The 26,554-nt window shown below is 37.2% G+C and overlaps 1 protein-coding gene across 1 annotated transcript in view; it reads left to right on the forward strand.

Moving 5' to 3' along the window:
- LOC136857707 (aminoacylase-1A) overlaps positions 1-26,554 on the forward strand; it is a 179,614-nt gene that overhangs the window by 63,007 nt on the left and 90,053 nt on the right. The window contains exons 4-5 of the mRNA XM_067136573.2: positions 15,600-15,746; positions 25,992-26,179. Of these exons, the coding sequence (XP_066992674.2) occupies positions 15,600-15,746; positions 25,992-26,179 (335 nt within the window). The remainder of the gene's footprint in view (positions 1-15,599; positions 15,747-25,991; positions 26,180-26,554) is intronic.

Consider the following 26,554-nt stretch of genomic DNA (forward strand, 5'->3'; position numbering starts at 1 on the left):
AATTAAATTGGTATTTTGAACTTGGATTCATTTCCTGTGAAAATAGAAATTTCAACTGAAATGCAATTTTTAAAACTCCCTTTAAAAAAATCTTGAATCTTATTACACTTCCGCTGAAATGAAATGGAATAGTGTATGGCTTTTAGTGCTGGGAGTGTCCAAGGACATATTCGGGTCACCAGATGCAGGTCTTTTGATTTGACTCCCATAGGCGACCTGCACATCGTGATGAGGATGAAATGATGATGAAGACGACACATACACCCAGCCCCCGTGCCAGCGAAATTAACCCATGATGGTTAAAATTCCCGACCCTGCCGGGAATCCAACCCGGGACCCCTGTGACCAAAGGCCAGCACGCTAACCATTTAGGCATGGAGTTGGACACACTTCCGCCAAGCCTTTGCGAAACACAGGTTGCAGATCCAATGTAGTCTGGCTAGGACGATGCCACAGCATATTTTACAAGGTTGCCAAGACTATGTTTACAAGACAAGGGCAGCGAAAAGACTTGTTGTACTTGGGGGGGGGGGGGGGGGGGGGGGGAGAGAGAGAGGAAAGCAAAGAGAGTCTTAGGGGCCTAAGCTCCCTGGTTAGCAAGCCTCTCGCATCCCCTCTAGAGTCTTACTAAATTTTGACAAAAATAAGGTTATGAGTGCATGTCACCATAATTTCAAATTACGCGTTTTTTAATTTTCAACGAGGGTGGCGGCCTTGTGGGCACACATGATGCAGGATCTATTGCAGGCAACAGAAAATAGTCTTCATGGCAGCTGACCCAGCTGACGAAAACCGGCGAAGAGAAACAAATAAAATGTTCACAAATCTGAGATACAGTGCCTTGGTTTTCATTCTTCTTTATAAATAAGAATACTGCTAGGGCCAGCGTGGTGGTTCCTTGGCAAGCATAATGGACGGATCTCTCCTCTACGCTACTCCAGTATTGTTTCACGTCTTTTTTATTATATTTTTCACACGGTGAACTCGACACGATACTGCCAAATTATAACTGAAAATCCTTGAGGACATATTTCCATGTAAATTACTAATTCCATTGTTCCTACTTTAAAGTTTTGTACTTCTAGAAACATCATCTCTAATAGTCTCTTTTTTTATGAAACAAATGCATGGTATATACTAAGTATTATTGCCAATTAGCCCAACTGTAGAAATTTAAGATACAGGGACAATGTAATTTATGTTAATTTTATTATTTTTCAGATCAGATGTGAGAAAAATACCACATAGATCAACGTAGAAATACTGCAGTGCATCTGATATGAGTACAGAAATCTGTATCAACGCAGCCTTTCTACCAGTCCACTTTGGTCAGCGACCAAGAAGCATTTTCTTCAGACCTATGCACTGCTATGTTGGGAGCTAATATGCCCCTGCATAAACCGGAGCATCTTCAAAATTCAACAAGGTGCCAGGAGCAATCACCAAGTTGAAGAAGCGTGGCATCCCCTGGTAGTCATTTAGGATTGTGGAAGAAGTCAGGGGAAGTTTTGTCCGAAACTCTGGGAAGGCAGCCGCTGTCGGGGAAATAAAACCAGATGAAGTGACTTCATTGAAATTTTGCCCAATCACTTGATGTGATGTTGAGAGATCTTTCTCTCAGTACAAAAACATGCATGAGAGGAGAACAAGACTGTTACCGGAAAACATTGAAACGTTGCTTGTAAATTCCTTTTATAGTAATTGAGTGTGTTATTAAATTATAAGTAATTTTTTTGTGCCTATTTTGATGCCTATTTTAGATGTTAGTGCCTAGTTAAGTCTATTTTGGCTAATTTAAGAGCCTGTATGCCTGCCTATTTTAACTGTTTTTAGTGCCTATAATTCTCGACTCTAGTAATCACCCTCAAACTCTTCATTTAATAAACTAACAAAACCAAGATTAAAAGGTACGAACAACATTAAAGCAAAACAAGAATAATGGAAATAAACTCATTTACAAATGAATGTAAATTTGGACTGCATCCACAGATATGTGTTGCATACAATGGCAATTTCAGATTACACTTAAGAAAGGAAAATAGAAGGAACATTGTTTGGTTTATAAAAGGGCTAATCCCTTGTTACTAACTTAAGAGAAAAGAAAGAAATTAAAACTTAACACAGAGGCCAATTAAGTTGCTTTCATTCTAAAAACACTTCTAAAAATGATCATAGTTTTAACTGGTTTGAGTTAAGCTAAACTGAACTACCAGAGGCAACCTGTGGAAAGGTTGAAAATGAAAACCTACAACCTGTTTTCCAGTCATTGACCGGGTCAGGGATATAATGAATGAATCATATGTATAGGCTATTAGTACGATGTGGTCGCCACTCCCAAAGTGATGTATTAATGTCTGATAGATGCTAGGAAATGAGAAGTGTTGCTGGAATGAAAGATGACAGGCAAAACCGGAGTACCCGGAGAAAAACCTGTCCCTCGTCTGCTTTGCCCAGCACAAATCTCACATGGAGTGACCGGGATTTGAACCACGGTATCCAGCGGTGAGAGGCCGACGCGCTGCTGTTTGAGCCACAGAGGCTCCCTGTGGAAAGGTTATTACATGTTAATTACAAGGTTTTCTTTAAATAAAAGGAAAAGGGAATTGCCTCGAAAATTAAAAGCTCGATGCGTAGCTGAAGAGCTGTCATTTCGATGATTAAATGGTGAATGTGAATTCCAAGGGTAAATTACTAAGCAAAAGAAAAATTTACATTTAAATTAAAACAAGAAAGAGGTTATGTGAATGAATCTGATCCACGAATTGTCACGGTATTATTTGTCCCAAATGGAAGATGTTTTTAGTCAAAGTCTAATATCTGAGGTAAGTTAAGAAATAATACTAAATATTATATTTGTAGTGAATACATACTTTACTGCCTTACAACTATTATTTATGCTACGTCGCAGTACTTCCGTAAGTGTTTTGTTTGTCTAACATTGTCATGTGTGATGTCTTTGCTCACTGAAATTGTTTGAATTAATTAGGTGTTGTTTTCATGTTGCTCATTCGTTTTGTGCCCTAACTCGTTCGTTATTATTGGTCCATGGATCATGGTATTTTGCTGTTTGAACTGCCCGCGCTAGTCATATGAACAAAGATATGAGAATTCAGACATAGCACTCCCATTCATTGATGCTAGCCCTGGACCTCAAGAAAGAAACAAAAGACGGCGCAAGCAGCGTAACGCAACATAATGGAGTCCTGTCTGCAGCCCGTAAGTACTGTACCAGAAAGGCATAGGCCCTGGCACATCAGGTTATAAAATCTTTAATTATGAAAGAATGGCTGAGTTGTGACATAAGGAACAGCTGTCCGAGGGAATGTTCTCGTCTCTACTGCTCCGTGTAAGTGTGAGGGAGACAGCAAGATAGGGGAACAAGGTCAAGTGACGTCAGCGCCACATGTATCTCACCTCCCCATGGAAACGTCCAGAAATGTTTTTTATAACTTCTAAATGGCTCGACGGATAAAAACGAGACAAACACCAACATCTAGCCCATATTTCAAATGTACAATGTTCAAAATTTGAGAGCAATCCACCTAGTAGTTCAGAAAATATGACAAGTAGAAGTTTGGAATCCATAACCACCCCTCTGTCGCCTGACCCAGTGAGCTCGCTCCCAGTGGAATATAAATAGGTCAATGACTCAAGGGTATAGTCAGTTGAAATCTACAACTTGATCCTGGCTAGAAGTCATACTGCTCCATCGCACTTCGCGAGAGATGTGCAAGTCATATTCTAAAACGTTGAATTTGTGCAAGATCATAGTAAGTGAAGTTTCAACCGCGTCGTGGACGTGTGAGATCTTATAAAGTTCTATCAAACCGAGTTTCGTCGTATAAGATTTACGGATTTCTTGAACAAGTGATCTCGCTATAGAGACTGTACTTTTAGGTAGAACTGTGAATACCAATGTTTAATTTACCATTCGACAGTATCATGGACTGTGTTAATTTCTCACACTCTGTCATGATCATTTATAGTGACAAGCATAATAGGAAAGTGTGCGTGATACATCAGACCTTCAATTAATCATCATTTCATTAGTCTTGAGATGTATTTCTCGTATACAATTACGATTGTGAACTATTTGAAGTACTATTCCACTCAAATATTCAATAATTAATAGGAATGAGTGTGGCTAATTTCATGTTGTTGTTTTTCCTTGAACATTCGATTAGTGTCATAAGAAAAGAACTGAATATTAAGGACATTTTATGGTGATGTTAGGTCATACGAACTCGTATTATGAGAACTCATTCATAAAAACCACTTAAGCAGCGAATATTAGGATTCAAGAGACTGTTCTAGAAGAGACATTAATTGCATTTATTTGAGTATTTAACAGACTGTGATAGTTGCTCTTATTACTGAATTTTGACATAATCTGTGATTATTATGAACTGTGCTAGTGTCTCATTTCATGTCTTATAAACTGTGTGGTGAAAGACTGTGCTTTCGACTGCAGAAGCGATATCATTTTATTACTACAGTAACTTGACTTATAGCTCGAACTGTGACAGAGACTGTGCTGTTCCAAGTCACGTACTTAATGTCATAGTACAAAAGTACGAGTACAAACTGTGCCTTAGGACTTATTTCAGTGTGAAATGCAACTCATTTATGATAATTAATAGTCCTACAACTCACTGTATAGTGCCAATTGAACTTTCCCGTGTTTCAACATTTCTTTTTTAAAAACCAGAAATCTTGAAGTGTCGTAATATCACACTACGTAGAACGTCATATCCAGCGTGGGATTATTTGTGGTGTCTTCGAGGGACATTCTTGGTATCCAGCAAGGGATTGATCGTGGTATCTACGAGGGATTAAAACGTGGTGTCGTCATGGGATGGAACGTGGTACGCTGCTGGTGCTGAGTTCGAGTTCAGGCTGTCTGCTGCAGAAGCCCCAGTCACCGAGCTGCAGAGCTGTACTTCATCCATTCTTATGAGCAGAACACAGGTGATATAAGTGAATTTTACCTTTATTTAAGTGAGTAATTACACTTAGACAATGACTGACCTTTTGATAATGCACTCAATCATTCAACAGTGCTACGTTGGTCAAATGAAAAGTGCTTCGTAATTTTTAATCGTGTGAATTCTGCTTGTAGAAATTGTAAGAGACTTCAATGAACATTAGGTTTCTCTTCGAAGTTGTGTAAACCGAAATCATTTCACAATAACTAGATGAACTGTAGGGCTTGTCATATAACAAGTGCACTATTTAACAATCTTGTATATTTGTTTAGATGAACTGCAGGATTTCTTCAAGTGATTGAAAATATTTGATTTGAACTATATGATTGTTAAAGCAAGTGTAAGATAATATTATGTTTAACAAATTTAGAAAGACTTTAGGTTTTCACCACAAGTGATGGACTTAATTTGCAATTTAAAAATCTTAGTAAATCAACAAGTGGTTGAATGAAGTTCTATGATCAGAGTGTTATTTTGAATTTGAGTTTATATGAGAGGTCCTAGGTGAACTTTAGGGTGTACTGAGATCTTAGGAAACTGGTATTTATTCTGAACATTATTAACATCGAGTTGATGTATTGGATTATAACAGCGCATATATTTCATTTACTTAATTGCATTTTGAAGAGATCAATTGAAAATTTAATGTTGATGAAGGAGAAGCAGGGTGATTTGCTTGAGATTATCAATAAATATTGTCAAAAATTTTAATTACCAGCTATTAATTATTCTCCCTGCAAAATCATCCTTCCCTTTACCAACTCCAATCGCAACCGCACACAACCTGAGGTCCTTCCCATGCTCTGGCCCCATAACTATTTCCTGGTACAGTACGTATACATATTTCTCTAGAGATTTCTCAAGTAATGGCGGTATTTGTTAATTTACCTCAGATTTTAGACCTTATTTGAGTAAAAGCAATTATAATCTTCCATTTGGGACAAATATTGTAGTGACATTTCGTGGATCAGATTCGTTCACATAACCGAAGAAAGAATAGTACTTAGCCCGAGACAGGTATCCCATGACGGGACGGAAGCAGGAGCGCGTCCTCCCTCTAGGCGGTCAAAAGTGAAAGACACAGATACAAGCTTTGCTCCCACGAAGGAGCGGGAAGTCGAAAAAGGTGCAACTACTGAGGTGACCAATCAGGTGACAGAATTTTACTCCTGACTTTCACATTCACCAAAATCCAAAAACCTAATTCTTCCAAAACAGATGTCTTATACAAATAATTCTTAAAATGTTCATAAGACCAAAACCCTAATTCTTCCAGAACAATAAATACATTTTCAAAGCAGTAAGTCCCATGTTCAATTTTTCAAAGCATATATTTTATACAACATAAATTTTTAAAACAAATGAATTTCTCAAAATAAAATTGAAGAGGCTTGGATCATTTCCCCGCTGCTGTCCCAGCTCCGGCCACAACACACACTAGGAAAGCTGACTCACACTAACATCTTTGTAGTGAACATGCCCCACAGGCATGATTTGAGTACATAATCATGTGTGAACATGTAAATGGACAAAGTTAATACAGATATTGTTAAAATTTGTAAACATTTTCGTAATACTCAGGTAATTGAATGCAACCATTTCGAGAGACACTGTTGCACGAAACATGGCCTTCAGGTGAACGAAAGATTGCAAATATTGTTCTTGATTTTATTAATCATAAGGTATGTACTTTGAAAAATGCAACTCCCTTAGGCTATAATACCCACCAGGAAAACTAGAAAGAGCCAGTTGTACTTCAAGCTGGCTCACTTAACTAGAAAATGTTACGAATTTTAATAGGCCACGTAAACCAAAACTAGCCTGTGACCAAATCAGATCAGTTACCTAATCAAACCATTACCGATATCAAAGATAGTTTAGTAAGTAGCCTAACTGAGGTATGTTATTCTCCTATTCATAAAATACCAGTACACGAAACATCAGGTCAGAAATCTCCACCAATAATGAGTGATACAAAAAGTAGTTGCCGAGAGGTAAATGGCATCCAAAAGGAGGATAGCAAGGGTAAATCTCAAGTTATTGCAAGTGAATATCCAGTGCATTGGAAATAAGTTGTTAGAATGAGAACACTTTTGCCAAACTGAAAAGTTGACACGATTTGTGTCTCTGAGCAGTGGCTTTCTGAAAATAAAGTAGAATATTTTGTGCCCTGTGGATATACTGTTGCAGATATATTTTGTAGGAGTAATAAGAAAAATGTGGAAGCTGGGATTTTAGTTTGTGTTTTAAGTTTGTAAAGATTGATTTAGGTCAGTATTGTGTGGAATTAGAGGGAGAATTTAGTTGTGTGAATCTGGTTGATCAGAATTTGATAATTGTTAGTTTGTATAGATTTCCAAAAGCCAATGCTTAAGTATTTCTTAAGAATTTTGAATTAGTAATGGAAAAAAAAATTAAAGTTTAAGGCAAAAGTTGCTGTTTATAGGGATTTTAACATATAGATGGCAAATTCAGATGAGCAGATTTCTAGTAATTTTCTGAACTTACTAAATTTAACTTGCACAAACAAGCTACCTACACATAATAATGCATGCTTGGATAATATTATTGTAAATTTTTTAAGAGAGATGTATAAGCTTAGACTTGTTAGTGGGGGTTTTGCAGATCATGACCCCTTGCTTATATCATATCTTAACCAGCCTGACATAATTTACATTGACGAAACTGTTCTGATGTGTGAAAAAAAGTCAAGGTGATTATTATATTAACATATTTATAGAAAATCTGAACAAATTAACTGGGGCTTTGTATTTGAATTTCAAATGGGAGAAAATGATATTGAAACTGTATTTGGAAACTTTTTAGATAAATTGGTTAAATTGTGGCATTTATGTTAACCTCTGGTAAAAATTAGTTATAATGGCAAACTTAAAAGCAAGAAGTTGAACTGGTATACTGATAAATTGACTCAGTATAGAGAAAGAATGCTTTTTCTGTATAGAATTTATAAAAACTTGTCAAGGAGGAACTTAGCAGAATGGTGAGGATAAAGCTTATCATAATTGAAAAACGTTATATAAAAGAAAACTAATCCATGCCAAATCTTTAGCTTGTGAAATATATATTGAGAATGCACCCAACAAATGCAAGGCAGCATGGGATGTTATAGTACAAGAAAACATCCCTACTCATACTCAAGACACATTCTTCGATCCTGAAGAACTGAATAATTATTTCTTAAACTCTGTGAAAGAAATCAGAGAGCAAATTAAGATAGAAAGTACATCTGCGAGTGACTTTCTTCATAATCAACATCCCTGCCGAAACAGTTTCCAATGGGTTGAAATCACACCTGATGAAGTAATTAAAGTTAGCTTAAAATTATCAAACTCATAAGAGTATGGATTGTTATTGGTTATCTAATTACATAATCAAAAGAATAATACCTACATTTGATTTCTGAACCTCTAGCTTTTATTTTTAATAAGTGTTTAGAGTTTGAAGCTTTTTCTGTTTTACTTAAAATTTCTAGAGTTATTTCAGTTTTTAAAAGTGGAGACAAACAATTACTTCAGAAATATCATGCAGTCTCAAGTGTTCGAATAATTTCTAAAATATTTGAACCAACTTAGCAACTATTTTGAAACTTACAATCTCCTATCTGACAGTCAGTTTAGGTTTCAACAAGGTAAATATACTCACAACTAAGTATTTATTTATTTTCCACCTAGTCAATACAATGATTGCCTAAGGCAATTTAATGGTTAAAAGTGGTACATGTTTCGTATATTATCAACATCTTCAGCCACATAACACTGTTTAGATGAAAAATACATAAATTGACAAAGTAATACTTTAGAGGAAGTGTCCTTAAAATTAACATAATATTGACAACATTAAAACAAACAAAAATCTCAAGAGAAAATATATAAATTATTTCTACAATTGAAAGCAGTCGTCAAGGAAACACTTGTACAATATTCCATAGAGAATATGTCCTAATGAATATTCTTTTCTTAATAATTCATGAAAAAAGATCAATTTATAAATTAAAAATTATACAATTTATAAGTAATTGTCGAAATGAAGAAATCCAGTTATCACAATGTGGCTCTTATTATTAATGCAGATGAAAATATTACTAATTCCTAGTTGTCAATTAGGAATTACTGGATTTCTTCATTTCGACAATTACTTATAAATTGTATAATTTTTTATTTATAAATTGATCTTTTTTCATGAAGTATTAAGAAAAGAATATTCATTAGGACATATTCTCTATGGAATATTGTACAAATGTTTCCTTGACGACTGCTTTCAATTGTAGAAATAATTTATATATTTTCTCTTGAGATTTTTGTTTGTTTTAATGTTGTCAATCTTATGTTAATTTTAAGGACACTTCCTCTAAAGCATTACTTTGTCAGTTTGTTTTTTTCATCTAAACAGTGTTATGTGGCTGAAGATGTTGATAATATACGAAACATGTACCAATTTTAACCATTAAATTGCCTTAGGCAATCATTGTATTGACTAGGTGGAAAATAAATAAATACTTAGTTGTGAATCTATTGAAGTGTGATACGGACCATGAAGCTAATTTTATGTAAAAGGTAAATATACTACTACTGCTGTTCTTGAAATTGTTAATCAGATATTAACAGCTTTCGAAAACAAGCAGGCCATCTCTTTGGTGTTATGTGATCTAAGTAAAGTACATAATTAAGTCATACTTAAATAACCGATACCAGTTTGTCTCGATTAAAAATATGTATTCCATTTTGAAGAAAGTTACAACTGGTGTGTCGCAGGGCTCCGTCCTGGGTACATTTTTATTAATTCTGGCAATCGGTGATTTACTGCAGAAGGTCACATATATCCTATATTTATAGGCTATAACTTTCATTTTTATTCCGTATTGAAGTGCAAGTATAAGAATAAATTGACAAAAGGGTCCACCTTTTCAATACAATACATCAAGTAAATTATATTACATAAGTCTTGGAACGACTTTCAGCCACTTAGTGGCCATCTTCAGCCAAATAAAAATTAAACAGAGTATGTGATAACTAAAACATGTATATAACAAAGACAATGTTGAAAACAAGCAGGCCATCTCTTTTGTGTTATGTGATCTAAGTAAAGCTTTTGATTGTATTAATCATGGAATTTTACTTGCAAAGCTTGAGACGTATGGTTTCTACTTACGTAATATAATTTACTTGATATATATTTACGATACAGTGTTTATTACAAAACACCAGAGCATCTCAGGTTTGCATCAGATGCCACAGGAAGCTCTTGCAACTGCAATGCATTGGTTTTCATCCAATAGGCTGTTGTGGAATAAAGTGTATTTTTCACACTAGGTTTGTCCAAAGATATTGAAATTCAGTCACTGAAACTTTTTGGGTTTTCATGAAGCACACATTGATCATGTTTTTAAAAATATATCACGAGTGACCTGTTTGATAAGGAAATTGAGGGATTTAGTTAGGAGTGACTACCTAAGGATGGCATATTTTGGTCTCATCCAGTCATACATTACTTATGGACTGTTATTGTGTGGCCATTCTTCTTACGTATATAATATTCTTCTAATACAGAAAAGGGTTGTCTGCTTAATGTGTAGGGCTGGTGCAGTTGACCACTGTCGGCCTCTCTTCATTAAGCTTAAAATACTGACAGTTGTAAATTTGTATATTTATATATCTTTGATGTATGTTAAAAACAACATAAATGAATTCAGTACTAGGAAAAACATTCACCTTCGGGGCAAATGAGATATTGACATCCCAATTCATAGGCTGCCATCAAAAATTGCTCATTCACATAAAATCAGTTGTTTAAGATTATTTAATAAATTACCATATTCTGCACGGTCCACTCCTTTAAGCGATTTTAAAAGGAAATTGTCTGATTGGCTAATAGAAAATCCACTTTATAATACCTCTGAATTCTTAGAAATGCATAATGCTACCACTGCTTTATAGTACATTGAAATGAGATTTTGCTCACAGGCCAGGGTGAGAAATTTCTGGAAAACAGGGGAAAGGACAGGGAAATTAAAGCACATAAAATTTACAGGGAAATGGCTTCTCACATCACAAAATATGCTTTCAATGTAAAACAGGATCTGAGTGGAGAGTGAGATTAGCATGAAAGGAAGTTTCAGTGCTCAAGAGGTTGTCAGCAAAATCTTTGAGCATGTAAATACAACTAACAGGGAGGGGCCTGAAGTGTGGCAGTCAATTTTGATGAGACTTGGTATGACTGTGGTTATGCTCTCCTGGTGGCCACGATTGTTAAGGTGTTATTGTTACTGTCTAACAATATAGTTAGCTGGTTCAAATTCTGTTGGAAAAAAAATTCACCTTTGGAATGTTGGCCAGTGAGATAGAAGAGTTGGTGATATAAAATTTCTCATCACTGGATTGTGTGCCAAAAACCTGGATTCAATTCCAAATCTCTCCACTGTGTATGTATGGAGTGATGGCTAGAATCTAGATTGTTTGTAATATAAAAATGAGAAATATGTACATAAATAAATATGTAGTTAAATATGTAATAAATAAAAAAATATGCAACTTAATATCTAAGCTTTATTTGATGTTTTCTTGTACACAGAAAAGGAAACAAAACCAAAAAAAAAAAAAAAAAAAGTTAAAAGTGCAGATATTTTTCAACCTCTGATTTTAGTTCGGAGGCGGTCATCAAATGCCTTCTGTCTGCTAGGATGATCTTATATGTGTTCTTGTGTACAGAAGTAAAAGCCTTTCGACTTCACATGAAGTAACTGGCACATATTTCAAATGAGGAATCATATTGGAAGATATGTTTGAAAAAAAATTGTATCCTGGGTTCTTTTTCAGTACATCATTGATTTTTACTGAAACGCACTCAACGATTGCTCCCGGCACAACACTCAATTTACTGATTGCATCTTCTACTATAGACATAGATTAATGGAGGGGCAGTCGATAAGTTTCCAGCTTTGTAATGCATTTTGGAATACAACTGAAGTGGCTTATGATGTATGCAATCGATGAAGCTTCCTTCGAATGTTGAAAGGCACTCATACACTCATGCACAGATGTCGTATTTTTGGCACTCCAATGTTTGCAGCAACCATTGTCATGCACAAATCCTTATTAAATTCACTGGTAGAAGACTAAAAAGGTGCCAGCGCCCCTTGTGTAAAAACAATTTGTTTCTTCAACGGGGCAGTTTTTTTTTATTTCTCACATGAAGATCCATTTTTAAATGCTGTTCTAATTGTGACCTCATGGAGCACTCAGTACGTTTGTCACACACTCTGCATAGCAGGATTTTATCATCACTTGTAAGCTTCATCAATCGAAATCCAATCTTTTAACTTTGACGCTAGTTTGGATGCAACTGGTGCCATAGCGATTCACTAACTGTGACTCAGCAAATGGTTGAACCAAGTGTTTTCTTTCACGGGTTCTTGCCAAGCAGTCATCCCATCTGCAGGATAACTTTCACTTTAGTCTTTCTCCTTAAAATCTTTATTATGCACTGAAATATGTAAAAATATGTAACTTTAAACTCCTAGAATAATGGTCGTTTTAGTGTGATTTGCAGACATTTTAGCTTTTCTTGTAGCTACATATATGGGAATAGAAAATGTAATTATGCACTAGAAGTCCATTATAAGCAAGAATTCATAACGGCAAAAAATGTACTTGCTATAGCGGATTGTCATTATATCGATATTTTTTAAAAATTCATGAAAACCCCCATACACATTTAAGTTGATGTGAAACGGCAATCAATTTGTTCAAAACTTGCGTTTTTGCGGATGATATCCACACTACGGCTTCCTTGGTTTTTGGGGTTTCCATATAACCGCATAACCTTTGGTGGTGCTATTTGAGTATCCAACCAGCCTCTGGGCTGATGACCTAACAGACACACTGTACAATAAAAATTTCGCCAAAGGAACAGTATTACACACACATATCTCTCTCTCTCTCTCTCTCTCTCTCTCTCTCTCTCTCTCTCTCTCTCTCTCTCAAAACATGATGGTTGGTGGGTAGCATGACTGTCCTTGTCCAACGACTTTCTATCCTGAGCCACCTGCTTGATTAGTTGATATGGACTTTACCCTTTAATGCCATTGAGGAACCCTGCTCTTGGTCGTCCTCTTCTAGTCTTTCCTTCCAGTTTCCCTTCAAGCAGTGTGGTGCACCATGATGAATGCCGGAGTAAATGACCTATCCAACTACATCTTCTTTTCGTGATCATTTTCTCTACACTGATGGTTTCTTCAGCTCTCTTGAGAACTTCTTCATTTGTTAGCCTGCGAGTCCAGGATATTTGTAACATTCGACGCCAGCACCACGTTTCGAATGCATCTGTTCTTATCAGGGTAAGAGAGTCCAGGTTTCAGAGCCATAGATCTCAATGCTCCAAATGAAGCTCTTAATGAAATGCTTTCTCACTGGTAGGGATATTTCGTTGGAGGTCAACAGGCTTCCTTTTTTTTTTTTATTGAAAGCTTCTTTAGCCTGGGCTATTCGAGAACGGACGTCCTTTTAACACCTCCCATCAGATGCAACGATGGTTCCCAAATAAATGAACTGATTTACATGAGCCAATTTTTCTCCTTCCAACCAAACATTAACATCCTGTTTACCATCCAGAGTACATTTTAATATCTTGGTTTTTGTTTTGTTAACATTCATGTTACATATAATAAAAATCTTCCGGGGTATTATGCTGTTTTCCACTCCTCTCATTTCGTCCAGACATTTCGACTACTGCTGCGGTAGTCATCTTTCGTGGCGTCGTGTAGATACTCTCTCCTGTATCCCGCTGGCGACTGCGTTGCTTGCTGGGGAAGCAGCTGTATTTATATGCAAGTGTGCGGCTTCCAGGTGGTTCGTGTCGTGCAATCTGCTGTATGATTGAATATCTGAAAGCACGACCTCCGATTGGGTCGCGCCGAGCAATGGATCCTCTGGTTGGTTGACTGTGATGTCCCTGATCTTAGCTTCAGCTGTAAGTTATGTAAGGGGGTGTACCAGGCCTTGCTGAGCTTCAGTCCTTCCTCCTTTCTATTAAAGTTACCGGATGTTAGTGTATTTCAATTGCTTCCCTGTTGAGACGGGCGTGGAAGTGGGATGTTGTGGCCAGTATGTCATTATCCTCGTAACGGATCTCATGCTTTCCGTCAAGTAGTGCATGCTCCGTCAGACGAATAATGAAACTTCTGCCAGTCGTGCCAGTATAAACAGCTCCACAGCTGCACGGTATCCTATAGACCCCAGTAGATGTTAGAGGGTCACGTGGATCTTTGGCAGAATGTAACATGTTTCGTAGCTGTCAGGTTGGGTGAAAAATGGTCTTAACATCGTGACGTTCAAGGAGCCTTCCAATACGATCCGTGACGTCCCAAATATACTGCAAAAAAGCGATACCTTTCTTCCTGGTTCATTCTCGTTTACTGTTAGCTGGCTGTCTTCTGGGGTGGAGTGCCCTCCTCACCTCTTGTACTGTGTAGCCATGGTTTGTAAGGCTAGATCAAGATGCCGTAGTTCTTTCTCGATGTACTCTGGTTCACAGATACGAAGGGCGCGATCCACCAAGGTCTTAATCATGGCGTGCTTCTGGCCAGGACGGTGATTGGAATTTTTGTTTAAGTATCAGTCTGTGTGTGTTGGTTTTCTATATACTTGATGCCCTATGGTAGAGGATGGAATTAACTAATGAATAGTGTATTGTGCAATTTAGGCATCCTGAATGTGTTTCTATTCTTTAATGTTTTATTCAGGTTTTAATTTTATCTTCCTAGAACTCGGTTTCAACAGGAATTGTATTCCCTAACGAGCGATATTCATAATAAGACGTTCTGATGCTCAAATATTCTACATAAACTGAGCTGAACATTTCTTTTTGATATTTGAAAGAGGGTACCTTGTAATGCCAAATACTCTCAGCAGGCTAGACATACATTTGTATAATAAAGCTATGGCCAGACATCTCAATGTATTCAATAATTTTATTATTAATATCGCTCAGAGAATTGGTTGAAGGGACCACACGCAGGAAGACCAGCTTTTTACTAGGTGCTCTGGTTAAAAAGACCAAGGAGTATTTTGAAGTTCTCCTTTCATTAATCCATGACATAGGTTGGAACATAAATCTCAGCATGATTTTCTTTCAAAATTTTGAATAAGCCATCCTTCTTTAGCAGGAAATGGAAAAAGAATTGAATAAGAAGACTGTATCAAAACACGTTTTAGGTTAATTCCATCGATGAAATATTGCCAGATGGTCTTTATAGCTAGTGTAGCCATTGGTGATATATCATCAGTGAGTCTTTTGCAAGTGTGGGCTGCTGAACATTGTGTACCTAGTATGGATAAAACATTTGTTCCTTAAATGTTCAAAGTACAACATAGTGAGAAACACCAGCGTCATGGGCTATTCATTGATGGTATATCATCAGTTGGTCTTATAAATAAAGGTTAATAGAGACCATGTTAATCAGGGTGCGCATTGTGTCAGTCATAAATGCTGAAACCTGATCAAAACATGCTGTTGTATAATTGGTGTTCAGTTGTAGTGTACAGTACTTACAGTATTATTTACAAGCATCTTAATTAGTGAGTTTATTCTTGTTTCCAGATGAAGAAATTGGTGGCAAAGAAGGAATGAAGAAATTTGTTCATACATCAGAATTCATGGAGCTAAATGTTGGTTTTGCTCTGGATGAAGGAATGGCAAATCCCACAGAAGAGTTCTTATTATTTTATGGGGAGCGTTGCATCTGGCGTGAGTATTCTGTAATGCATTTTAAAACAATAAAAGTGTTAAAATTATAATAATACGAATATTGAGACTGCTTTCATACATAGCTAACTTAATATTAACATTCAAGTGGTCCCAAAATCAGTTTTCAGTGTAGCAATGTTAAATATGTTAAGGATATAGCAACAGGATTATCTTTCTTTACATGTATGAAATAGGATTCTATTGCCCCTTGGGAACACCTAGGTAGCTGCTTGGTATGATAGCAAGAATCTTTGATCTGAAAAACTGATCTGTGGTGGTTTGTACCCAGTCTATTTCAGTACTGCCATTATCATCAAGGTGCTAAATTTATTGAATAGAATTGTATTTAATTAATTATTACAATTTGCCACTGAGGCTAATGAGCCCCTTTATGTAGCTTCTGCATTAAAAACATTACTCTGAACAATTACTATAAACAACAAAAAACCAAAACAGAAAATTAAAGTGAAATGTGAAGTTTGAAATCTGAAGAACATACGGTATGTAAACATTATAAACATATACTGCATAAAAATAATATACAGTGGTTAACCGTAAGTATTACAAACATTGGAATTGGAGTACTTGGTTGCAATAAGGAGCTATGTTGCTAATTAACAAGGAATTAGTCTAGATATCTGAAGTGCTGAGGAAAGATTTATTGTATTTTACAGTACAATATATAGAAATCTGAAGTGTAGAATATTTGTGTGTCTATTATTTCTGTCATGGATATTGTTCATTATCATGGAATCTTGGTATACAATATCTCGAGCATTAGTAGCACATTGGAAGGCTGCCTATGTTCTTGAGGTTTTAAGAACTGAAGTGTTTTTGAATGCTATTTGTTCGAGGCATCAACCCTTGTGGATCTTTTGCCCCTACTAGCACCATATTGTATGAACCTGCATGTTATTGGAATGGCGGAAGTGTGGAGTGTTGTCTGTGAGGAAAGGAACATTAAGGACGACACAAACACCCAGTCCCCAGGCCAGGGATATTGATCAATACAATTTTAAAAAACCCAGACCCGGCCGAGAATCAAACCCATGGCCGCCGGGTGACAGGCGGATGCGTTGCCCCTACACCGCGGGGCCAGACAACTGATAACACTAGAACGGCCAGAGCGGTCATTTTGACAGTTAGCAAATTTCAAGGTAATTCCACGCTCGTAACTTTTTACACACGAGGTTGTGCTTTTGTGACTTGTAATCTTTTAGGGTAATGTGCTTTCATGCCAAATATTACATCCGTAGATGAAAAGGGAACACCAATATTGTCCGTTATACCTAAGAAGGCCATAAGCGGTCATTTTGACCGCTTCACTTCCTTGATACGGAGAGCTCTATTCTGCTCACTGCTTGCTTCCTGTGATATATTTACAAGTGGCGCTATAGGGACATATGATGTAACTAAATAGCATGCCTCTGGCAGTGGTCGCGAGTGGACGAGTTAGTGCCTGTCCCTTGTGGCATATAGTGCGTAATAATGGCTTGGCGGCAAAAACTTACTCCTGTTCAGTTATCAGCAGAACTTGAAAAGCTAGGAGAAGACTAATCAGCTGACGAAGATACATTATCAGATATAGACGCAATGAATGACGATGATGATTTTATATCTCAACAGTGTGATATATTACATAGTGATAGTGATTCAGCTAATGAAAATATGCAAACAGTAGACTTCGCACCTACGATAGACGCAGTTACTCCTTCAACCAGCCGTGATCAATCCTGCAGCAGAGGACAATCTCTTAGTAGCGGGCAACCTGTCCGAAGACAAAGAGGAAGGGGACGAGGTGGGAGGGGCCATGAACTGGTAAAGTCTCCTTCATTTGCACCAGGGAATCAGTGGTGTGGTAAGGATGGAACAACTATTTGGACTGTTATCGACAGTAGTGGGAACCTCCCTGGAAGGATGGCTGCTCAGATTGTACTAAGAGAGGCAGCAGAGGCTACTCACGCTAAGCGTAACGTAGAGAATAATAGCAAGGTTTGTGCCTGGAATTGACGTATCCATGTTGAAGCATATAAAGATGTGCACAGAGACCGAAGCTCGTAGACAGACAATGAATAATAATTGGTCTATTTCTTTGGAAGAATTAGATGGTTTTATTGCTTTGTTATTCGCTCGTGGAGCTTACAAACTTACTAGTCTAGCTGTTGATCATATGTGGTCTTCTTTATGGGGTCCCCCTGTTTTCACTAACACTATGGCAAGAAACAGGTTCAAAGAAATTCTAAGGTATTTCCGTTTTGATCTCCGTAAAACTAGATCCACTCGTTTGCAGACAGATAAATTCGCTTTGGCGTCGGCTATTTGGAATAGATTTGTTGAGAACTGTTATGCGTGTTATAAACCAGGAGCGAATGTCACAGCTGATGAACAGCTATTCCCCAGCAAAGCTCAGTGCAGGTTCACGCAGTACATGGCCAACAAGCCAGATAACGAATGTCACAGCTGATGAACAGCTCTTCCCCAGCAAAGCTCAGTGCAGGTTCACGTAGTACATGGCCAACAAGCCAGATAAATTTGACATAAAATTCTGGCTACTGGTAGACGTTGATTCTAAGTACTGTATGTGTGCAATGGGTTTTCTTATCTTGGGAAAGATGAAATGTGTACCTCCCAATAAGTCACTGCCTGAAAATGTTGTCATGAAACTTATGGACTGAAAGAGAAGAAAACTAGTATTGTTGGAACAATTAATCAAGTGAAGAAGGAAATTCCGGAGTCAATCAAACCACTGCGTTTGAATCTGTTAGAGACTGTCGTACTTCATAAGGAAGATCACACTACTCTCACAGTATATCAAGGAAAAGTGAACAAGAATGTGCTTCTGCTAAGCACTCTACACCCGAGTGTTCAAGTCAGTGAAAGTAACGAGAAGCTCCCTAGTACTACTGAATTTTATAATGGAACTAAGTATGGTGTGGATGTAGCTGATCAAATGTGGCATAAATACCACTAGAGCTGGATGCCAAGGTGGCCTGTACATGTATTTTACAACGTACTTGATCTAGCAGCAATAAATTCTTGGATAGTCTACAAGGAAGTTACGGGACAGAGAATCTCTCGACATGATTACATTCTTGAAGAAATACAAGAACTAAAATCGGATCTTGTGAAGACAAGATCTCAGTTGATTGAACTCCTTACACTTCAGCCTGTGCCTCAGATTCAGGTTCACTGTGCCAGTCGTAAGTGATGACAATGTCAAGTGAACTCTAATTGTAAACCTCTGACACATGTTCTTCGTGCAACAAAGTAGTCTGTGGAAAATGTTCTTATAAGGTAATAACTTGCATAAACTGCATGTCAAGTGCCTAAATAGGCTTGTAAACAAATAGACTGTTATTTTTATCATAAGTTTTCACCAAGGCATTCAATAGCAAGTCTGCCAAAATATTTCATTGTTACCTATTAGAAGTGAGAGAATATGAATTTAACAATGGATTGATCTGTATACAATCCATTCCGGTGGTGAACTATGTTGTTTTAAAATAAATTATTGAACATTCGCACATATCCCAGATCCTGGATGCTAGATACAGTAGAAGTCCGTTATAGCGAGAATTCATAACAGCGAAAAATTTACTCGCTATAGCGGATTGTCATTATATCTGATTTTTGTATAAAAGTCGGGAAAACCCCTATACACATTAAAAATCGGTATGAAACGGCAATCAGTTTGTTCAAAACTTGCGTTTCTGCAGATGATATCCACACTATGGCTTACTTGTTTGTTATTTTTCGAAATCCGTTACTACGTGAAAGTGTGTGTTTAATTTCATTCTGAAGAAATATAGTACCGTATTTCTCCGAATCCAAGACGAACCCCATTTTTTCCTTCAAAAAATTAAATCAGGCTCAAAAAAGTACTTTGTAAAATCATATGAATGCCTTTGTTGTACAGTAGGTCTACGCATTTTTAGACTAGTTTCAGACGCCGAACATTGGCTTTCATTAGAGCGTAATTTTTTATGGCTGCACAATTATTCTTTATTTCCGCAGGTTTAACGACCATTAACTTAAAATTGGCATCGTAATACCGAAGAGAACCCGTCGAAAATTTACCGGCAATACCTATTCCATGCGTCTCTACAATGCGACGATCCATCAGGAAATTATTCTCGGTGTCGATAAAACTGTTACTTTTACTCAGCGTCAGATATAACCGGCTACTGCTACACGCACGTCTCGCTTTCCGGCTAGCGATGTATAGGCCTAATCGCGGACGTTGAAAGTCAACGAACGAGTTTATTGCGCCACGGTATGGCCATTCCGCCCTTGCGTTTTTCGTGCACATACCTGCCGTATTAATTAATGCTAATGCGTATTGTGAAACATTAAAGAAATTACGGCGGGCAATACAAAATCGATGGCGAGGTCTATTGTCTACAGGCGTCATTCTCCTTCATGACAATGCCAGGCCTCGTGCAGCTGCGATAACACAACTTTTGCAGCAGTTCAATTGGGAAACCTTCGACCATCCCCTGTATAGCCCGAACTTGGCCCCTTCAGATTTTCATCTCTTTACAAAGCTTAAAGACTTTCTGGCGGGAAAAAGATTTGACAGCGATGAAGAACTTAAACGAGCCATGACTACGTATCTCAATACGCTGGCGGTGGAGGACTATGGCGCTGGATCATCATAGTATTCCAGCTATTCGATCCCTACTCTGAGGCAGTGATTGGAATGAGCAGTGTGCACACTTAAATAGAATAACCACGAACCTACCACGCTGGCGTAACAGGGGTAGAGGTGATACTCCCAGGTGGCAGGTAGGGGGTCCTAACTTACTTGCCGGCGGACTTGAGCGAAATAAAATAGCTCTCACGGACCAAACACACATCCCCCTGTGGGTGGGGGACGCAGGCAAAGAATACACCCACGGTACCCCTGCCTGTCGTAAGAGGCGACTAACCAAGAATCAAGAATCTTTATTTGCCATTGACCATATACAATGGAATACGCTTCGTCAACTGATAATAATTTAGTACTTAATATTACTAAGGCTAAATGAACATACACCTTGTATTAAAACTTAATACTAACATTATGCATTTCTAAGAATTCAGAGGTATTATAAAATGGATTTTCTATTAACCAATCATACATTTTTCTTTTAAAATTACTTAAAGGAGTGGACCATGCAGAATGTGGTAATTTATTAAATAATCTTAAACAACTGATTTTATGTGAGTGAGCAGTTTTTGACAGCCTGTGAATTGGTATGTCAATGTCTGCTTTGCCCCGAGTATCATGAAGGTGAATGTTTTTCCTAGTACGGAATTCATTTATGTTGGTTTTAACATACATCAAAGATATGTAAACATACAAATTTATAATTGTCAGTATTTTAAGCTTAATGAAGAGGGGCCAACAGTGGTCAATTGCACCAGCCCTACACATTGTTTGGACAACCTTTTTCTGTACTAGAAGCATATTATATACATAAGAAGAATGCCCCCATAATAACCGTCCATCAGTAATGTGTGACTGGAAGGGACCAAAATATGCCATCCTTAGGTAGTCACTGCTGACTAAATCCTTCAGTTTCCCTATCAAATAGGCCACTCATGATATTTCTTTACAAACATGATAAATGTGTGTTTCCCAGTTCAATTTGGCATCAATATGAAATCCCAAAAGTTTGACTGACTGACTTTCAATATCTTTGGATAATCCTAGTGTGAGAAATTGAGTTTTATCCTGATTGCACAACAGCCTATTGGATGAAAACCAATGCATTGCAGTTGCAAGAGCTTCCTGTGACATCTGATTCAAACCTGAGGTGCTCTGGTGTTTTGTAATTAATGTTGTATCGTCCGCGTATGATATAAGAGCATCTGACATCTTGCGCTAAATCAGGGACGACCAAGGGATGATCGAATTAGAACCATGAGACTACGTGTAATTAGTACCACCACACAGGGAACACCATGAGTCGCTTTTACTTGCGCTTAGTACCAGTATGTCAGGGTGAGTTATACAGTACCTATGATTAGTACCACTATATGAGCGACACCATGGGTCTGCCTTGCCTATGATCAGTACCCACTATGTGAGGAACACCATAGGTTTGTGTTACATGTGCTCATTACATTACCTGTGAGTAGTACAATTGTGTGTGGAATACTGTGCATCTATGCTAGTTTTGATTAGTACCGCAACATGACGAATACCATGGTTCTACTTTCCTAGTGATAAGTACCATTATGAAGGGCCGATGAACTGGATTTTGGACCCCTTTAGACTGCAGCCATCATCGATTCAGAATTGTGATCTAGAAGCAGGCCCTTGGTCAGTAATACTATTTTTTAACGCTAATTTCTGGGAATGTGGGGCATTGCGGGTGGGATCCACTGATTGTTTTAAATTCATTTCCATCCATTCATTCTTCGTCATCACATTTTGAATTCTGGCCAGTGGGTGATTTCGGACTTTTAAATTGTCATTATGTTTCGTCTCATTTCATACCATTAGGGGCCGATGACCTAGATATTACGTTCCTTTAACTCTTTCCGGTCTAACTGCGAGCTATGCTCACAACGGCCGAAATTACATTCAGGCCGCGCTGCGGGCATAGCCCGTAGTAAGTTTTGACAATTCACTAAAAATCGAGAACGAGCTATGCACGCATTCTGGTGGTTACATCGTGTTTCTTCATATATTAGTTATGAGAGTATTTAAACAGATGGCAGTATTATGTCTAACTCAGAGAAGTTATGATATTTTCGATAAGCGTGCATCAGTAGATGTTGTCACTCAGTGAGCTCTAAGACATGGCTTCTCGCGGCAAACATGTGCTTGACGAAAGTGATATTTGATATTTTATGATATATTATAAGTTTACGCACAAATGAACATATTGACATATGAATTCGAAACAACTTCTTACATTTCATTATGATTAGAGTTCGTTTTACGGCCTAGCGCATGTTCCCGCGTATTTCGTATTTGCGTGAATACGTAAGATTGTCTACATATTAGTGAAGTTGTCTGTTTAGAAGACTGTATTTTCTCTTTCTCAGAAGTCTTTTGTGGTAAATGGAACAATAACTTTACATTTGAGTAACTTTTGACAAAATTTATCAATTAAAATAAAATTTCATAAGAGCTCCCATTTTCATTATTGTAATTATTACTATTACTATTGAAAAATAATTTTTATATCGTACCTATTATTTTTGTTGTTTTGTAGTTGCAATGCACATTTTATATCAGCAAAATAGGGTAAATATAACAGTATTTCAGTAAACTGTACTTGCTTAGTTATTCGTCAAACCTTTCCTCTATTCACAAAATATGGTGTAATATATAAACAATTTTAAAATCTCAGGTGATAGTTGACATGATACAGAGTTTTTCAAAATTATATGCTCAAACTAGCGCAAAGAAAAAAGAATCATGCAAATATCTCCTACAGGTACAGAGATATAATGTTTTAAAAATCCATAAAAATGCCCAGTCCAGAACGTTTGTTAGGGATATTAAGGCCCAGACTGGAATGGGTTAAACAACAAGCATCATCTTAAATGGAATAATGACACAGGAGTGTTTGCGGCTGTCTGCGGCTGGTCATTCTAGTTCTGGAACTTCCAACTGTTAGATCGACACCGTAGTACTTTTCTTTAAAAGTGAGAAAATGTGCTGTTGTTCATTTTATTGAATATTTCATATGACAGCATTACTTTTAATCGTTACATTTGTACTGATGTCATAATGACCTATGTTGACTTCAGTTTTGAAAACTATTAGGACAGTCTTTCTGAGAATTCCATAGCAAAGTGCGGGTACAACATCTAGTTATTTGATACAAATAGCATTGCGCTTCACATAATCGCGCGGGTGCCTTATGCAATATATTAATCTATGCATTTGCTAAGTGATGGCATCTAAGTGCATGACCGATTCACACGTGTGGAGCACGAGTTCATACTATTTTCAGAAGGCTTATCAGAGACTGATCATCTCACTTACATACTTCCTGTGAGGTAATAGAGTAGCCTCGTATAGCAACAGTTGGGCTTTGAGACAATAAGTGTTATAAATATATCATAGTACTGTTTGCGCAAGAAATGTAGAATAAGCCGTTTTGACCAGTTGTATCTACTGATTTCTCCTGATTTTCATATCAATCTCCTGATTTTTGGTTTTGTAAATTTGGCGGGTATGTACTGTAGAACCGGGAAACTGTCTGCGGAATTTTTGAAGGCACTTTTAGCTGGTTTCTTCTTGTGCAAATAGCACTCTCTCAAAATTATTCTCTGCACTGTAGTATACTTAATTATCTTGATAACAACCTTACAACATACCTTAAAAGTCCAATTGTTACTAGCAAACTGAGTGACAGAGCTAAACATCCTGCTGCCTCAGTTGTCAACACTTCTTATCATGCCAGGCTGGACAGAAGCCATATGGCACCCACTTGTGGATTCCTACGGTCTGTGAACGAAAGTGGGAAGTCTTAAACTATACTCCCTGTATAAAATCCATCACGCTTTCTATCCAGTTATCAGAAGTTGTTACCGCTAACTCTGATTTTGCACAAGAGCCGTAATGTTAAGCTCACTTTGTAGCCATGGTTATTGCGGTACCATCGCTTGACGGTGCCCCACTGTGATTTGCTGGTTCGAGTCCCATTGGTTAATTTTTACTTCCTAAATGTTGGCGGCCCTCAGGATACTAGACCAAGTTGGCCGTGCAGTTACATGCACGCTGCTGTGAGCTTGCATTCAGAAGATACTAGGTTTGAATGCCACTGTCAGCAGCTCTGAAGATGGTTTTCAGTGATTCCCATTTTTACATCAGGCAAATGCTTGGGCTTAATTAAGGCCATGGTTGCTTCCTTCCCACTCCTAGCCCTTTCCTATCTCATCCTATCTCATCGTCGTTATAAGGCCTCTGTGTGTCGGTGCAACATAAAAGCAACTTATCAAAAATGAAAAAGATAGTAGAGGTGGTGGTATACAATTCCTAATCACTAGTGTGCCAGAAGTCTGGGTTCAGTTCTAAGCCTCTCTGCAACACTCACATGGAGTGAAGATATATGACTGTTCATCATGATTCATCTAAATGGGGATGTTATGGAAGTTATATTTCTTGTATTTCATAACATCTTACCAGTATTTACTCTAAAGTGAGATAAATGTTTACCCGTTACTACTGTAACATTGTCATGGAAAAAATAAAATTACTACTTATTAAATTTTCAGCAATAAATGAGTAATCATGGTAATAATAAAATTAAAGATCCTCCATTCCATGCATATAAGCCTACTAGTGATATCTAGGTTTCTTGATAATTTTAAATCTTGACAAAATTGGTTGCATCGATTATGAAGGTAAACTTGAATTTCACCGGAATGTGCATCCTTTTAATTACTATTAGAAAAGGAAAAATTTATATCGTGTTCTAGTGTTATAGTAATTATTTTACAAGAAACATAGCTTGTATCTTACCTTTTACGTCCATCTAACATTACTTAACATTACTAGTCTTTTTATTTTCTACAATAATTTTTGTATTTCGTTACAAACTCGGTTAATTTAAAAGTTTCTTTATATGTGTTGGTTTCAGTTCTTTTCTTGGCTGGAACCTCCACATTATAGCCTAATCATAGTATAATATTGGAGTCTTCTAATACAGTTTCAGAAGAAATAGTGTTAAACAAACAAAACACTTAGGAACAGGTATTCCACTGCATTAAATTTCACTTCATTTTCGGTAACCTTATTGCCAATGCAATAAAAAGTTAGTACATCTTCTACATTACAATACCATTGTTAAAATCCGTTGATAGTACGCAAGTAAATATCTATCTTTCAGCTTGCAAGACTGCAGCCTACGTATCTAGATGCTTATCTTAGTCATATTACATGCCCCAAGTCCATGACTGCTACTCTTCCAATCTTAACCCTTTCCTATCCCACCGTCGCCGTACACCAGTATGCGGTAGTGAGATTTTAAATGCTAACCAAAGCAATTCTTTCAAATTATGAAGTCAGTCTTCCTATTTCTTATCTGAATACTCTAGCTCTAGTAATTGACTGTTTTTCATTAAAATAATTATTTCAATGCCAGTACTAATAAATCCTTTTCAATGCCAGATTCTTCGTAAACAACAAAATTCTCTTTTGATATGATAAATTAAACTTGCTATCATTGACTTTTTCTTCATGATAAATGTGCTTTTCTTCCTTATTCCTCATGTTTTTATTGTTTATACTTCCTGCAGATATGCATATACACTGCCCAGGTTCACCAGGTCATGGATCATTACTTCTCCCTGATACAGCTGGAGAGAAAATTCGAGTGATTATTGATCGCTTCATGGACTTCCGTCAAAGCGAACTGGCAAAATTGGCTAATGACCCAACTTTGGACCTTGGGGATGTGACCACTGTGAACTTAACATGCCTTAAGGTAGTTGTCCACTTCAGTTTTACAGCGCATTAATTCTAATTAGATACCTTGCTGCGTGCCTGCCTTGTAAGAACTGCATGGGTTCATTAAAGTATGCAGACACTGCTGTAACAGTGTTGTAGGTGATTTTTTTCTGTTGTGTAATTATTCATTGTGCATTATCAAGCAGGCCGCTAGTAATAATGTGGATTTGAAGGTTTATGTCCTCAGATTGAGTATATTTGGCTTTTTCATTTTCACCCTTGCTGCTTGCTCGTCATCCTCCTTGACCCTTAAGATGATACGTTCTTGGCATGCCAATTGTTAGTTTGATGTCTGCTCATCGTATTCTTTCTTGAAATATACAACACAAGGAAGGTTTGCACATTCTTGCAT

Source organism: Anabrus simplex, chromosome 1 (genome assembly GCF_040414725.1).
Source record: "Anabrus simplex isolate iqAnaSimp1 chromosome 1, ASM4041472v1, whole genome shotgun sequence".
In the NCBI taxonomy this organism is placed as follows: Eukaryota; Metazoa; Arthropoda; class Insecta; order Orthoptera; family Tettigoniidae; genus Anabrus; species Anabrus simplex.